The sequence below is a fragment of the Mobula hypostoma genome, chromosome 3 (assembly GCF_963921235.1).
Source record: "Mobula hypostoma chromosome 3, sMobHyp1.1, whole genome shotgun sequence".
Classification (NCBI taxonomy): Eukaryota; Metazoa; Chordata; class Chondrichthyes; order Myliobatiformes; family Myliobatidae; genus Mobula; species Mobula hypostoma.
This window is the reverse complement of record NC_086099.1, coordinates 203,782,570-203,798,117: the sequence shown is the minus strand read 5'-3', so window position 1 is coordinate 203,798,117 and position 15,548 is coordinate 203,782,570. Positions and strand designations below refer to the sequence as shown.

Sequence of the window (15,548 nt, the reverse complement as noted above, 5' to 3'; positions counted from 1 at the left end):
AGGAAATGAATCTTCAAGATCTGTTATGATAGGTTTCAATCATTTTATTTAATTTATTATCAAAGCATGTATCCACATACAACTGAAATCATTTATAGAGCTATTTAACTAAACAGGGTACTCATAATTGACAAACCTCTTCAATACACTAAAAACAATTACAAATTTATAACTTGCATGTCAGTACAACCATGCATATGGCTGATACATAAACAGAACAAACCTAAACTACATTTAGAATAATTACCTTAGACAATTACTACATTTTCCTGAAAACCAGTACCCCACTCGGGTTTTATTTGCACAATACTGAGCACAACAGCCACTTCTCTGTAAATTCCAGTGTGAATGATTTACAAAAATTAGTGTCTTTACTGATTAGTTCTCTTCAAGGGAATTCAGTAACCAATAAAGCATTTTACATTCGGTGAATTTCCTCATGGTTTATGAACTGCTTAAGATTATGCAGACTATCCCACCACGTAAAGAGAAACTTCTCAGCAATAAGTTTGAACCACGGTGTGATTTTCACTGCCTTGTTTTCTGCTTTCTCCAGTAGATCCTTCAGTTCCTCTTTTGTCACGTAGCAGTAACTTTTGATCTCATTTGGGTCGGGTTTCAAAGTTACATCCTTCTGTATAAATATTATATAGTCAATTTCGTGTTCTCCCCAGATCCCATCAGACTGAGCCTTGTAGTGAATACGGGTCAAGTAATTCATCTCTTCTAACGGGACCTATTAAAGTTAAATACAAAGAATATTAAATTGGGAAGCATGAAGTCATAGATATACATATTGAGCTGTTGAATTAGTAAACATTTATTACAAAACTGTTAGTTCATTGTTAAATATTATACTATTGACTGGTTAGGTTCGACCATAGGAAACCACACAGTACTCATTTATTTAGGTAAAATCAGTCATGTTAATTTAGGTTATTCTCTGAAAAATTACATTTGTGAACTGATTGTTTGGCAACTCATCTAGTAGGGAGTTTGCCAAAGAATAAGGAGTGAACAGTGGGGGCTGGTGGTGGTGGATACATGGGAGAAAATGTTAGCCATTCACCTCTGCTCCTGTGCTTTGTGATCATGGCTGACTAGAATCTCAGCAGCTCTTACGGCCTTCTGTCTAACAAAAACTTCTCCCCAATTATCTGCAACACAGCTTTGTTAACAAATTCCACATTCTTATCCAGAGTGAAGCTTTCTTAGATCCTGCCCCATATATTGAGACCAAACCCATGTTCTGGACATCTTGGCCTGGAGCAGCATCTTCTCCATCTGATCTATTGTAGAATTCTGCAATTTGCAATTAAATCTTTCATTTATCCAAGTTGATCTCATCACCCCTTCTCCCAAATACAGTCGCCCCGGCAAGCATTTTTGACTGGCCTTCCCTTGTGAGAGCACTTTTCTTTGGAAAATATATTTAAGTTACACAATACTCTAGGTGTAGGCAGAAAGGCATATTTGGTCCTGTAGGAAGGTTTCCACCCAAAATCCAACAACTACACCATACATATTGTTCAACCCACTAGTTCCTCCAGGAGATTGTTTGTCACTGTGGAGTACAATATCTGCAATCTCTTGTATCTCCATTCTCAATCCAGCACTCACATCCTTCTCAGAAGGTCAACGTAACCTTTGCCTTAACTGCTTGTGTGCACATTTGCCTTCAGTGCCTGGTGTAGAAGGGCAAAGTCTTTCAACAAATACTTCTAGTCTAACACTACTTAATTCTTTTCTGTGGTAATAGATGACAACACATTTATCTAGGTGATATGCAACCTGCCTCTACTTTTCCCCACTTGTTCAGTGTTGAAAGTCACCTTGGAGACTCTATGCCAGTTTGTTGTTGGTAACATGAAAATTTTATTCTCTCCTCCAAATCATCAATGCCATGAGCCGGGAGTCAAGCACCAACCCCTGTAGATTTTCCACTTATCACCTTTCCAATAAAGACCCTTGTTCCAACATTGTGCACAAACCAATGCTCAACTCATGTCAATATTATCCCATGTTTTTTTGAAGAGAGGGAGAGTTAGAAAGTGGACAAATGGGGGTAGGTGCTGGCCATTCAGCTGTTTGTGATCATGGTTGATTAGTATCCTGTCATTTCATGTTCACAAAAACTCCTCCATCATCAACATGGCCTCAACATCAAATTCCACAAGTTTGTTTGAAGGAAAGGATGCTCATTACCATGCAAGACAGTCATTTGCCCATCAAATTCATACCAGCCCCCAAAAGGACAATCCTATCTGTTCAGCTCCTATTCCCTCAATCAGCAGCCTATTCCCCATCATTTGCCTTTTTATTTTCCACTTACCAACCTCAAAGTCAACTTTTCAGAAGCCAATTAAGAGCACATCTTTGGGATGTGTGAGGAACTGGGTTGCTGCAAGGCACCAGTGTCCACTGAGGTGCCCTAATTTCACACCAACTTTTGATGAGACTGTCAGAACCTTCCCTAGAATCCAAGTACAACAAATGCACTTGTTTTCGCTTCTCTTATGTCACTAGCTATATACCAAAAGCATTCTAGTACCTTCCTTAAACCATTTTCCTTCTGGAAATCTATGCTTTGAACAATCCAGATATTATTCAAGTGTACCATTAAACCTTTACCATCTTTCCCTGCTGAGGTTTGACTAATTGGCCTGTAATTTCCAATTCTGTAGAAATCTGAGGTTACATTGAGAGATGTTGGGGAGTGTGGCTGGTGGGATGGAAGGTGAAGGTAGAGGAACCCCTACATGGTGCTGGTAATGAGGGGAAAGGAAACAGACATCAAAGACTGACAAGTGGAGAGGAATCAAGCAGAACAAGAGGCATAGGGTTAATGCTTCAAGTTCATTTCCGTATTGTCAACTGTTGGTAGTGAAATGTTATTCAGCTGGCTACCCCCAACCTTCAGAAACATGCCTGCTGAAGAGAAGTACTTAATGGTAATGCTTGAATCTGTCCAGCCTCCTAAAGAGATGACAAACAATGCTCCCTCCAAATAGAAGACAAACCTGTCAATCAGCCTGCTTTCCTAACAGGAAATGGGTCGCTCACAACAGTGGTCCCCGACCACCGGGCCACAAAGCATGTGCTACTGGGCCGCAAGGAAATGATATGATTTGGTGATATGAAATGATATGAGTCAGCTGCACCTTTCCTCATTTCCAGTCACGCACTGTTGAACTTGAACACAGCACCGCACCCCCACCAGTCAGCCGGTCCACAAGAATATCGTCAATATTAAACCGGTCCGCGGTGCAAAAAAGGTTGGGGACCCCTGATTTACAAGAAGAGTTCCATGCATAGGTGATTGTTTAATACAAATTAAAATTAGTTAAGTTTCATAACACAAATAGGAATGGCCACTTTTAGAAGTGGGAAATGAAGATATTTAACTACAAACAGAAAGTGCTAGAAACACCACAGAAGGAGTAACAGAGATATCGCCACAGGTCCAAGATCCTTTTTCATAAACTTTAACAGAGCAAATCAGACTCTAAACCTCAACTGTACCCCTATCCACAAATCCTGCCTAGCTTTGTCTCTGGCATCTTTTGCTCTCCTCCCTCCTCAAATTTCCAGCCATTTGATTTTTTTTTTAAATAAAAAGATTATTTGTAAGCATTGATGCAGAGTGTTTTACCTGTTGCACAGGGATGCCAAACTCTTCTTTTAACCTGCGCTGGGCTGCTCGTCTTACGCCAATTGCATCTTTTTCCTCCATTTCTGCTGCTGTGCTAAGTGGATGACTGCAGCAAGTGTTTGTAAAACAACCTGGAAAAGAAACATCGCAAAACATAGAGTTAACCAAAAATCTAAAGCTTTACTACAGCCTAACCTCAGGAACTTCGATTACTTTACAAGGAGACTGCTGCAACAAAGCAGCATCCATTACCAAGAACCACCGCCACCCAGGACATACTCTCTTCTTACTGCTGCCACTGGGAAGGAGGTACAGGAGCCTTAGGTCCCACATTACTGGGTTCAGAAACAGTTATTACCCTTCAACCATCAGACTCCTGAACCAGTGTGGGTAATTTCACTCACCTCAACACTGAGCTGGTTCCACAACCAATGGACTCACTTTCAAGGACTCTACAACTCATGCTCTCGGTATAATTTTATTTACTTATTTTTTGTATTTGCAGTTTATCATCTTTTGTACATTTTTTAAAAAGTTTGTCATTTTACTTTTTTTCTGAAGTACAGTGGCATGCAAAAGTTTGGGCACGCCGGTCAAAATTTCTGTTACTGTGAATAGCTACGCGAGTAAAAGGTGACGTGATTTCCAAAAGGCATAAAGTTAAAGATGACATATTTCTTTAATGTTTTAAGCAAGACTACTTTTTTTATTTCCATCTTTTACTGTTTCAAAATAACAAAAAAGGAAAAGGGCCCAAAGCAAAAGTTTGGGCACCCTGCATGGTCAGTACTTAGTGACACCCCCTTTGGCAAGTATCACAGCTCGTAAACGCTTTCTGTAGCCAGCTAAGAGTCTTTCAATTCTTGTTTGGAGGATTTTCACCCATTCTTCCTTGCAAAAGGCTTCTAGTTCTGTGAGATTCTTGGGCCGTCTTGCATGCACTGCTCTTTTGAGGTCTATCCACAGATTTTCGATGATGTTTAGGTCAGGGGACTGTGAGGGCCATGGCAAAACCTTCAGCTTGCGCCTCTTGAGGTAGTCCACTGTGGATTTTGAGGTGTGTTTAGGATCATTTAGAATACCTGTTGTAGAAGACATCCTCTTTTCACCTTCAGCTTTTTTAAAAAAATATACAGACAGTGTGATGTTTGCTTCCAGAATTTGCTGGTATTTAATTGAATTCATTCATCCCCCTACCAGTGAAATGTTCCCCGTGCAACTCAAGCCCAAAGCATGATCAATCCACCCCCATGCCTAACAGTTGTAGAGGGGTTCTTTTCATGAAATTCTGCACCCTTTTTTCTCCAAACAAACCTTTGCTCATTGCGACCAAAAAGTTCTATTTTAACTTCACCAGTCCACAGGACTTGTTTCCAAAATGCATCGGGCTTGTTTAGATGTTCCTTTGCAAACTTCTGACGCTGAATTTTGTGGTGAGGACGCAGGAAAGGTTTTCTTCTGATGATTCTTCCATGAAGGTCATATCTGTGCAGGTGTTGCTGCACAGTAGAACAGTGCATCACCACTCCAGAGTCTGCTAACTCTTCCCAAAGGTCTTTTGTAGTCAAATGGGGGTTTTGATTTGCCTTTCTAGCAATCCTACAAGTTCTCTCGGAAAGTTTTCTTGCTCTTCCAGACCTCAACTTGACCTCCACCGTTCCTGTTAACTGCCATTTCTTAATTACATTACGAACTGAGGAAACGGCTACCTGAAAACGCTTTGCTATCTTCTTACAGCCTTCTCCTGCTTTGTGGGAATCATTTATTTTAATTTTCAGAGTGCTAGGCAGCTGCTTAGAGGAGCCCATGGCTGCTGATTGTTGGGACAAGGTTTGAGGAGTCAGGGTATTTATAAAGCTTTGAAATTTGCATCACCTGGCCTTTCCTAACAACGACTGAACAAGCCATAGCCCTAACAAGCTAATTAATGTCTGACACCTTGATGAAAGTTATCTGAGCTCAAATCTTTTGAGGTACCCAAACTTTTGCATGGTGCTTCTTTCCATTTTCCCCCCCCACTCTAAAATTGTACAAAACAAAAATAATACACTAATCTTGCTTAAAATGTTGAAAAGAATGTTTGATCTTTAACTTTATGCCTTTTGGAGATCAGTTCATCTTCTACTCACTTAACTGTTCACAGTAACAGAAATTTTGACCAGGGGTGCCCAAACTTTTGCATACCACTGTATTTCTTTGATCTGCTGTGAATGGCTGCAAGAAAATGAATCTCAGGATAGTATGCGGTGACATATATTGATGCAAGAAAGTTTATGAACCTTTTGCAATTACCTGGTTCTCTGCATTAATTACTCTAAAATGTGGTCCGATCTTCAAATAAGTCACAACAATAGATAAACACAATCTGCCTAAACTAATAGCACACAAACAATTGTACTTCTCGTGTCTTCGTTGAATACATTGTTTAATCATTCAGTCGAGGCTGGAAAAAGTCAATGAACACTTGTATTTAATAACTGATAGAACCTCCTCTAGCAGCAATATCCTCCAAACATTTCCTGTAGCTGCTGATCAGACTTGCACCATAACAAGGAGGAACTTTAGACTATTCCACCACACAAAGCTGTTTCAATTAATCAATATTGGCACACAGAACAATCTTTAAAAGTTGTCATGATAATCCAAAGAGGCTCTGGTGGGATCACTTGCATGCAAATTGATGAATTTTTTTTTTGGTAAATAAAATGGCAGAATATAGCATTAATGGCAAGACTCTTGGCAGTGTGGAGGATCAGAGGGATCTTGTGGTCTGAGTCCATCGGACACTCAAAGCTGCTACGCAGGTTGACTCTGTGGTTAAGAAGGCATACGGTGCATTGGCCTTCATCAATTGTGGGATTGCTTTTAAGAGCCGAGAGATAATGTTGCAGCTATATAGGACCCTGGTCAGACCCCACTTGGAGTACTGTGCTCAGTTCTGGTCACCTCACTACAGGAAGGATGTGGAAACCATAGAAAGGGTGCAGAGGAGATTTACAAGGATGTTGCCTGGATTGGGGAGCATGCCTTATGAGAACCACATGAGCCATCTGTTGTTGGCCCCCAACCAACACATATTCCACTCCCCCCTCCTACTCCTCCTCACAGTCCCCCACCCTGCTCCCATGACTACACCCCTTCCCCACACGAAACCACCACGGTGAGCTTCACAGCTGAACAGGTGAGAAGACAGCTGAAATGTCTCAACCCAAGCAAGGCTGCAGGACCGGATGGTGTCAGTACCAGGGTGCTCAAAGCCCGTGCCCCTCAGCTATGTGGAGTACTTTACCATGTATTCAACCTGAGCTTGAGGCTCCAGAGGGTTCCTGTACTGTGGAAGACGTCCTGCCTCATCTCTGTGCCGAAGACGCCACGCCCCAGCGGCCTTAATGACTACAGACCGGTGGCATTGACCTCCCACATCATGAAGACCCTGGAGAGACTGCTGCTGGAGCTGCTCTGGCCTATGGTCAGGCCACACTTAGATCCCCTCCAGTTTGCCTACCAGCCCCGACTAGGAGTTGAGGATGCCTTCGTCTACCTGCTGAACCGTGTCTACGCCCACCTGGACAAGCCAGCGAGCACTGTGATGGTCATGTTTTTTGACTTCTCCAGTGCATTCAACACCATCCGCCCTGCTCTGCTGGGGGAGAAGCTGACAGCGATGCAGGTGGATGCTTCTCTGGTATCATGGATTCTTGATTACCTGACTGGCAGACCACAGTACGTGTGCTTGCAACACTGTGTGTCCGACAGAGTGATCAGCAGCACTGGGGCTCCACAGGGGACTGTCTTGTCTCCCTTTCTCTTCACCATTTACACTTCAGACTTCAACTACTGCACAGAGTCTTGTCATCTTCAGAAGTCTTCGGATGACTCTGCCATAGTTGGATGCATCAGCAAGGGAGATGAGGCTGAGTACAGAGCTACGGTAGGAAACTTTGTCACATGGTGTGAGCAGAATTATCTGCAGCTTAATGTGAAAAAGACTAAGGAGCTGGTGGTAGACCTGAGGAGAGCTAAGGTACCGGTGACCCCTGTTTCCATCCAGGGGGTCAGTGTGGATATGGTGGAGGATTACAAATACCTGGGGATACGAATTGACAATAAACTGGACTGGTCAAAGAACACTGAGGCTGTCTACAAGAAGGGTCAGAGCCGTCTCTATTTCCTGAGGAGACTGAGGTCCTTTAACATCTGCCTGATGATGCTGAGGATGTTCTACGAGTCTGTGGTGGCCAGTGCGATCATGTTTGCTATTGTGTGCTGGGGCAGCAGGTTGAGGGTAGCAGACAACAACAGAATCAACAAACTCATTCGTAAGGCCAGTGATGTTGTGGGGATGGAACTGGACTCTCTGACGGTGGTGTCTGAAACGAGGACGCTGTCCAAGTTGCATGTTATCTTAGACAATGTCTCCCATCCACTACATAATGTACTGGGTGGGCACAGGAGTACATTCGGCCGGAGACTCATTCCACTGAGATGCAGCACAGAGCGTCATAGAAAGTCATTCCTGCCTGTGGCCATCAAACTTTACAACTCCTCCCTTGGAGGGTCAGACACCCTGAGCCAATAGGCTGGTCCTGGACTTATTTCATAATTTACTGACATAATTTACATATTACTATTTAACTATTTATGGTTCTATTACTATTATTTATGGTGCAACTGTAAGAAAAACCAATTTCCCCCGGGATCAATAAAGTATGACTATGACCATGACTATACACGGACCTTAGAAAAAATAGAGGGCTATGGGTAATCCTAGGTAGTTCTAAGGTAAGGACATGTTTGGCACAGCTTTGTGGGCCAAAGGGCCTGTATTGTGCTGTAGGTTTTCCATGTTTCTATCTCAGGTAAATAAAAACATCTAGTTTGGCAGCTGATTAACTTACATTTAACATTATGAACCATCAGTCAGCCCTGGTAGTTTTTCCTCACTTAAATTAGTGAGGTTCAAGACTCAATTAAAAATTTGAATATATAATCCCAGCAGAGATTGGTATATTACTGGAAGTAAAACAGTGATGCAGGATCCAGCTCTCAATCTGAAGCATTTACGTTACCATCTCAAAGCCAAGATCACTAAAGGTCTGACAGGTATCCTTGGCCAATCAATGATGCTAAAATCATTGGAAGCATCTCTTCCCTACCAGATGGTTACGAGTAGCATCTTGCCATAGTAAGAATTCATTTCAACTCTGAAGCCATGAAAATGATCCAGATTTAGTATTTCAAAGACTAGCAAATATTTACAGATGTATCATGGTGAACATTCTAACTTGCATCACCAGCTGATGTTGAGAAGTGTACAGGATCAGAAAAAGCTGCAGATATTTGTGGACTCATTTTCATCATCAGCTCTAGCTACCCCACCCCGCCCTCAATTAATGCCATCTTCAAAAGGCAACACCTCAGAAAAGCAACATCTATCATTAAAGACCCCCATCACCTAAGATATACTCCCTTCTCATTACTACCGGAGAGGAGAGACAGGAGCCTGAAGACATGCTCATGTTTTAGGAACAGCTTCTTCCCCTCCACCATCAGATTCTCAAATAGACGGTCTTTGCACTACTTAATATTCTTTTATATTGTAGTTTATAGTATTTTTAATGTGTTGCACTGGTGCAGCAAAACAGTAAGTTTCACAACACGTCAGTGATAATAAACCTGATTTTGAACTACAAAAAATAAGGTTGAACGTTCCAAAAGGTGCTAGACAAACAAACTCAACACCAACCAAATATTGCAAAGAATGATAAGATTGCAAAGAATGATGTTCCTAATTCACATGTTCCAGTGTTAAGCCTCATGTTGATCGTCCCTGTTACTCAGTATTGGTAGGTACCAAACAGAGGACTTAAAGGCTGCATTCAAAAAAAAAACATAAATCACCCCTAAGTACAATGTAACAGAGTACTGTGCAACACTTAGATATTTCTCCATCAGTATACAGCCCCCTGACTGCAGTAAATGTCCCTGAGGAATCAAATCTGTTATAGCACAAGTGCCCATCGCCCAAAAAGTCCATGCTGAAAGTAATCCAGTATTTTCAATAAAACAGAACTAAGCATTCATGAAGTTTCAAACAACTTTTGGTTTGATTTTAAAATCCCATCTACCATTGAGAGTTTCAATTCATATCATTGGATTATTCTTCTCTACACAGCTTTCAACCTTATAACATCCCAGCAACACATAGCCCTGCCAAAAATCTACAAGCAAAAGTGCCCTGGCAGATCAGTTTTAGCCTGCTCTTGCTCCAAATGCATTTCTTCCTACACTGACTCTAAACTGGTCCATTCCCACCCAATGACCCATGACCTCCAAGTTTCCATTTCCCTAATCCCAGAAGGCTCATCTTTACCATAAACGTGCAATCTCTCCACTATCAGAATGGTCTGAAGACCTCCGCTTCTTCCCTGAGCCCGACATAGGAGCAGAATTAGGCCATTTGGGCCATTAAATGTGTACTACCATTCAATCATGGCCAAGGGTAACCTTTGATACCCTTACTAATCAAGAATTTATCCACAGCTGCCTGTGGCAATGAATTCCTCAATTCAACGAATTCCTCTGGCTAAAGAATTCCTCCTCATCTGTTCTGAAGGGATGTCCTACTCCGAGGCTGTGCCCTTTGGTTCTAGACCCTCCCACTATTGCAAACATCCTCATCATGTCCACTTGGCGTTTCAATAGCCAAGCTGAAGCCCAAGAAGCTTCCCTCCATTAACACTCATTCGCCTGGTGGAATTTCTCAAATTGAGCAATCTTTTTCCAACTTCTGTTTGGTTCCCCCAGACCAAAGGCTGAAGCTTTTGTTTTAATCCTACATGAGCTCACTCCAACTCTTCTCCCCAGTAATTCCATGATAGCATCCCTACTGTTTCCTACGCTCCTGCCGGACACAACTTCATCACTGTCAAATTCCACCCTGCCCTCACCTTCTTGTGGTAAAGGTCTGGCTCTTCCCATCTCCATCTCAGAAGATGGATTTGTAATTGATGTTAGTAGCTATCCTACCACCACCAACCCTAACCCCAGCTTTCCGTCTACTCCTCCCTACCCTACCCTGTCTCTTGCAAGGACACTACTGCATTCTCCCAGTTCTTTGATCTCCATCATATTGTCTGATGACAGTTTCTAATGGGTTCTTCCAAAATGTCTTCCTTAACTATGGCTCCTCTTCTACCGTTGCTAATAAAGGCCTCGACTGCAACTCAACCATTTCACGTGCCTCTGCTTTCAGCCATTCTCCTCTGCGACAGAACAAGGCTGGAGACATTAGTCCTCACATTCCACTCCGTCAAACTCCACATTCTCAAGATCATTCAGCACAATTTCTGGTAACTTAATTTCAGTCTGTATCAGTCCCCCATCTGTGACATTGTCAGAATCACCGGCACATGTTGTGAAATTTGCTCGTTTGATTTTATTCACCCCTCTTAAGCTCCCTATGAGTAGAAGGCATGCCCAGCCCAACCAGACGGTCCATTTCCACCCACAGATGCTGCTTGACATGTCAAATTCCTCCAACATCATGTTGCACGACATAACTTTGACCTGAGCAAATGCAAATGTTACGTACCAGGAAAAGTGATCTTCGCGTCGGATCGCTGCTGCAGCAAAAGTTTCCCCTCACTGTTGAAGATGAAAACACTGAAGGCTCTGTGAAGCAAACCTGGAAAATGAAAGATGTAATTTCCAGTACACAAGTTTACTCAAGTGAGCTGATAGGTAATTCTTAGTAGTTTCACTTCCATCATATCATTGCCTCAGTCCTAGCAGCCTAAACCTAATCACTGCAGCTGCATGCTAACATTCCTCATGAAAATGAAGTTAGACCATTGTATTAAATGGTGTTGTGGGAAAGGAGAGAAAGAACTAAATTTTACAGTGGGATTAATCATTTGAAGTAGGGAAAGGTTTTGTTAGAGGTGCTTGTAAATTCGGAGCACGACAAAGTACAGGCCCTCTTTATCCACACCAGCTGTCAGTTATCAGCCTATGATAAAAATTTCCAAAAATCTGCCACCAAACCATTCGGAAATCCCAGTGGCTTGGCATCTGGCTCAGTGGATGTGTTTGTAGTTTCCCCACGCTGAAGGATGGAGAACTGAGACTTTCTCTAAACTCACCTGGTTCTGTTGGCCTGTACACCCTTAAAATGTACAGGTTTCACCTAAATGTTACAGCGTACAGACACTGTAGATGTGAACTTCCCACTAATCAGAACATTTACAAAGACAGGTGTGTAAAAAGGGCCCAAAGGATCACTGGGGACCCGAGTCATCCCAACCACAAACTGTTCCAGCTACTACCACCCAAGAAACAATACTGCAGCATAAAACCAGGACCAACAGGCTCCAGGACAGTGCTTCTTCCACCAGGCCATCAGACTGATTAATTCATGCTGACACAACTGTATTTCTATGTTATATTGACTGTGCTGTTGTACATACTATTTATTACAAATTACTATAAATTGCACATTGCATTTAGACGGAGACATAACGCAAAGATTTTTACTCCGTTTGTATATGATGTAAGTAATAAAGTCAATTCAAATTTGCTAGTCCAGTTTCAATGGATTAGTGGCCTTTTATCATATTCCAATCTCATTTTGATTACTTGACTCAACCTTCTAAACTCTCATCTAAATAGTTTAATGTAGGATTATCTGCTTCCGTCGATCTGGACAGTGCACTCCAGGGTTTCCACCTTGCAGGCGAGGAAATTCCCTCTCATATTTCTTTAGTCTCCTTACTCTCACTTAATCTGTGCCCTCCAAAGGAGGGGTCTCTCATTATCGATTGTATTCACGCCCCTTAATTCTGTATACCTCAAATAGGTTATAAACCTGGTCCTTCTCTGCACCAAGAAACGGAACAGGAGCCCACCCAGTCTCTCCCCATGGCTGAAACACTCAATTCTGCTGAACCACATCCTTGCTCTACAACAGAGATAAGAATTGCATGTGGTCCTCCTGTGAAATTTCCTGAGAAACCTCGCATTCTTTTTCCTTCCTGCTGTGCCAACAGAACAGCAGGTCCAGCGGGGATCTCACTGTACGCACAGCAATTCTGCAAGAATAGCGAAGACAAGAAATGCAACATGGCCGTCCTGAAAGGATAACGATTGGGCACGAGATCTGGGCCCATGTGTTTCCCTCAGTTTAGGCAATATCCCTCATATACCTCACATTACTGAAGGAACTTGGATACAGCACTTTATTGCATAAATGCTTGGTTAACAGTTCCAAACAGCAAGGTTCACAAAGGTACCAAACGCAAACCCACACCATACTGTTTGGCAGAAAGAAGAGAGAGAAAATGTAGACTAAATGGCAAAGTTAAAAAGATACGTGGCATTAAGTACACATGAATGTACACAAACCCATACTTCAATGGCAATCAGTTGTCCAGGTTGACACCAAAATAGTTTCCACAAATGGAGAACTTTTCCCAAACAATTTCCTACTGACTGGCTCCTCATATTTGCATTCAATATATCTGAACATTCATTCACCTTTATTAATGTTTTCATTGAGGTGACAATTCCTCTTTGTGTCTGCTCCAGTTTTAATGTCATTCTCGTTGATCAGGATGCACATTTCAGCCAAGAGCTGGACCTGTTTTGCATCCAGGTTGTCAGTGTTTATTACCGGCATGGCTGCTGTGCTTTTTCCAACGGCCCTAAAGTCAGAAGAAACAGATAATCAGGGAGAATTTTTTTCAATGTTATCAGGATTAGGATTAGCATCACTATCGTGAAACTTGTTTTATGACATCGGTACGTGGCAATACATAAAAATTAGTGCAAATCATAAGAAATGTTAAAAAAGTGCAAAACAAGAGCAAGTAGTAAGGGAGTGTTCAAGGTCCATTAATAAATCTGATGGCAGAGGGGAAGAAATTGTCCCCGAAATGTTGAGTGTGAGGTTTCAGGTTCCTGTATCTCCTTCCTGTCCTGGGTGAGGATGAATGATGGATGCCACCTTCTTAAGGCATCGCCTACTGAAGATGTTCCAATGATTTGCATTGTTAAAAAGGTTCTCTTTACAATTATATACCCAAAGTTGACAACAGCGATAGCAGAGAATCACTAATCTTCTCAATGCAACCTTTTCAACCAAAACATCAGAAAACTACCAAGTTCTACAAGCAGGTCCCCAAAGAATGATATTGTGCCTGACTACAAAGATTTTAAAGATCCTCCAAATTCAAGGAGTCTAAATTGCAACCAAACTTACACAGGGGAATTCCCCGCCTCCTCTCACGTTTTAGGAGAGGAATACCAATGAATTAAGTTTCTCTTCCCCAATAGTATAACTATTAATATAATTCACACCCTATTTTAATTCTGATTAGAACTGAAAGGACAAGCAACAGCGCGCCTAATGGCCGATAATCATCGCAGTGAAGATACAGTTATATTGACTGATGTCATGCATCCTGGGGTAAAAAAAACACATTAATACTGGATGTCTAAAGTAAGAACTCGCGGATAATGTCCCGCATGATCTGTGAACCCAAGTTGTGTTAGAAATATCACTACACTTCATGCCCCGCTTCAGCGACTCAGGCCACAAAGCAAAGGTGACTACAAGTTTATCCATTTCAATAAACGATGGAGAGCAAAACCCAAAATCGCGGCATGTGATAACTGCGCGTTCCAACTTAACACAAGTTGTTTACGAAACCAATATTTACCAGGAATGCTGGCTTGCTACCGAACTACGGCGAGCCTGTCGGCACCAACTAGCCGCTCCCGGCCGCGCAGCAACGGCCCGCTTCCACCACACGCCGCCCGTCACTCCACGAGGCGAGCGAGTCAGCAGCGCCCGCGTCATCACCCCAATCGACCCCATCCAATCAGCTTGCAGTCTCCTGTTCACCTTCGCCAATCTTCCGATCGGCCGGCCAATCAGCGGAACGTCCTTCCAGCTCGCCACCGGCCAAGGCAAAGCTCGAGACGAGACGCGACGCTGCACGCCCCGCCCCCGCGCCCAGCCGTTCACTCGACCCCTGCCGGCGGCAACCGCGGTCACGTTCTGATAACGTCAGCGCAGCTGCTCAGCCGCGCTCTACCGGGACCGGGACCGGGACCGGTACCGGGACCGAACCGCTGCCCCGCTGCACTCCGCTTCCGCGCTGACGTCTCACGCTTCCAGCCGAGAACGCGAAACGTTCGTCACTTCCGCCAGCTGTAGAGGAGTTCCGCCACCACTAACCTCTTTCCCACCCCCTTTTATTTGCTTTCGATCTGAACGGCTCCATATAAGACCGTAAGGTATAGGAGTAGAATTAGGCCATTTGGCCCATCGAGTCTGTACTGCCATTCATCATGAGTGATCCTTCCCCCCCCCTTCAGCCCCACTCCCTGTGACTGTCTGGTTCGTTCGTTTCACCCCAAGAAATTGCCTGCCCTGGCACTGTCCTCTGTAACTGTAGGAGATTCCTGCACCTGCTCCCTCACTGGCATCACCCTTCCATGTGAGGTGAGGATTTGCATGCACTTCCTCCAGCCTTTAATGCTCTCTATATACTCCCATCAGTGAGACCAAGCGTACACTAGACACCTGACCTGCTGCGTTCACCAGCAACTTTGATGTGTGTTGCTTGAATTTTCAGCATCTGCAGAATTCCTCGTGTTACCGTTTTTGCACAACACGCTTACTCTGCAATGTCATCAGGACGAGATGGAGGGTCTTGACTAGAAATCTTGATTGTCCATTATCCTCCGCAAATGTCGCCTGGCCCACTGAGTTCCTCCAGTAGTTTGTTTTTTTTTGAAAAATTGGATAAATTAGTTTATTGTTGCCACATGGACTGAGGTATAGGGAAAAAAAACTTGTCTTGCATGCCACTCGTACAGATGATTTCATTGC

The 15,548-nt window shown here is 43.1% G+C and overlaps 1 protein-coding gene across 1 annotated transcript; it reads right to left on the bottom strand.

Annotated features, from left to right (window-relative positions):
- Positions 1 to 11: 11 nt before the first annotated feature.
- idi1 (isopentenyl-diphosphate delta isomerase 1) lies at positions 12 to 14,844 on the bottom strand. The gene is made up of 5 exons (XM_063044391.1): positions 14,371 to 14,844; positions 13,187 to 13,353; positions 11,247 to 11,339; positions 3,653 to 3,783; positions 12 to 736 (listed from the first exon to the last, which is right to left on the bottom strand). Exons 1-5 carry the CDS (start codon positions 14,526 to 14,528, stop codon positions 419 to 421), a joined length of 867 nt encoding a protein of 288 aa, XP_062900461.1. The 5' UTR covers positions 14,529 to 14,844; the 3' UTR covers positions 12 to 418.
- Positions 14,845 to 15,548: the final 704 nt, after the last annotated feature.

What these genes read in the sequence shown, in the direction of transcription:
- idi1 (XM_063044391.1), bottom strand. Translation starts at nt 14,528, where the DNA reads ATGGGGTCGATTGGGGTGATGACGCGGGCGCTGCTGACTCGCTCGCCT. An exon ending in CGCGAAGATCACTTTTCCTG is followed by an intron (nt 3,784 to 11,246) that starts GTACGTAACATT and finishes TTTCTTTTCCAG; the next exon opens with GTTGTTTTACAAACACTTGC. An exon ending in TTGGCATCCCTGTGCAACAG is followed by an intron (nt 737 to 3,652) that starts GTAAAACACTCT and finishes TAACTTTAATAG; the next exon opens with GTCCCGTTAGAAGAGATGAA.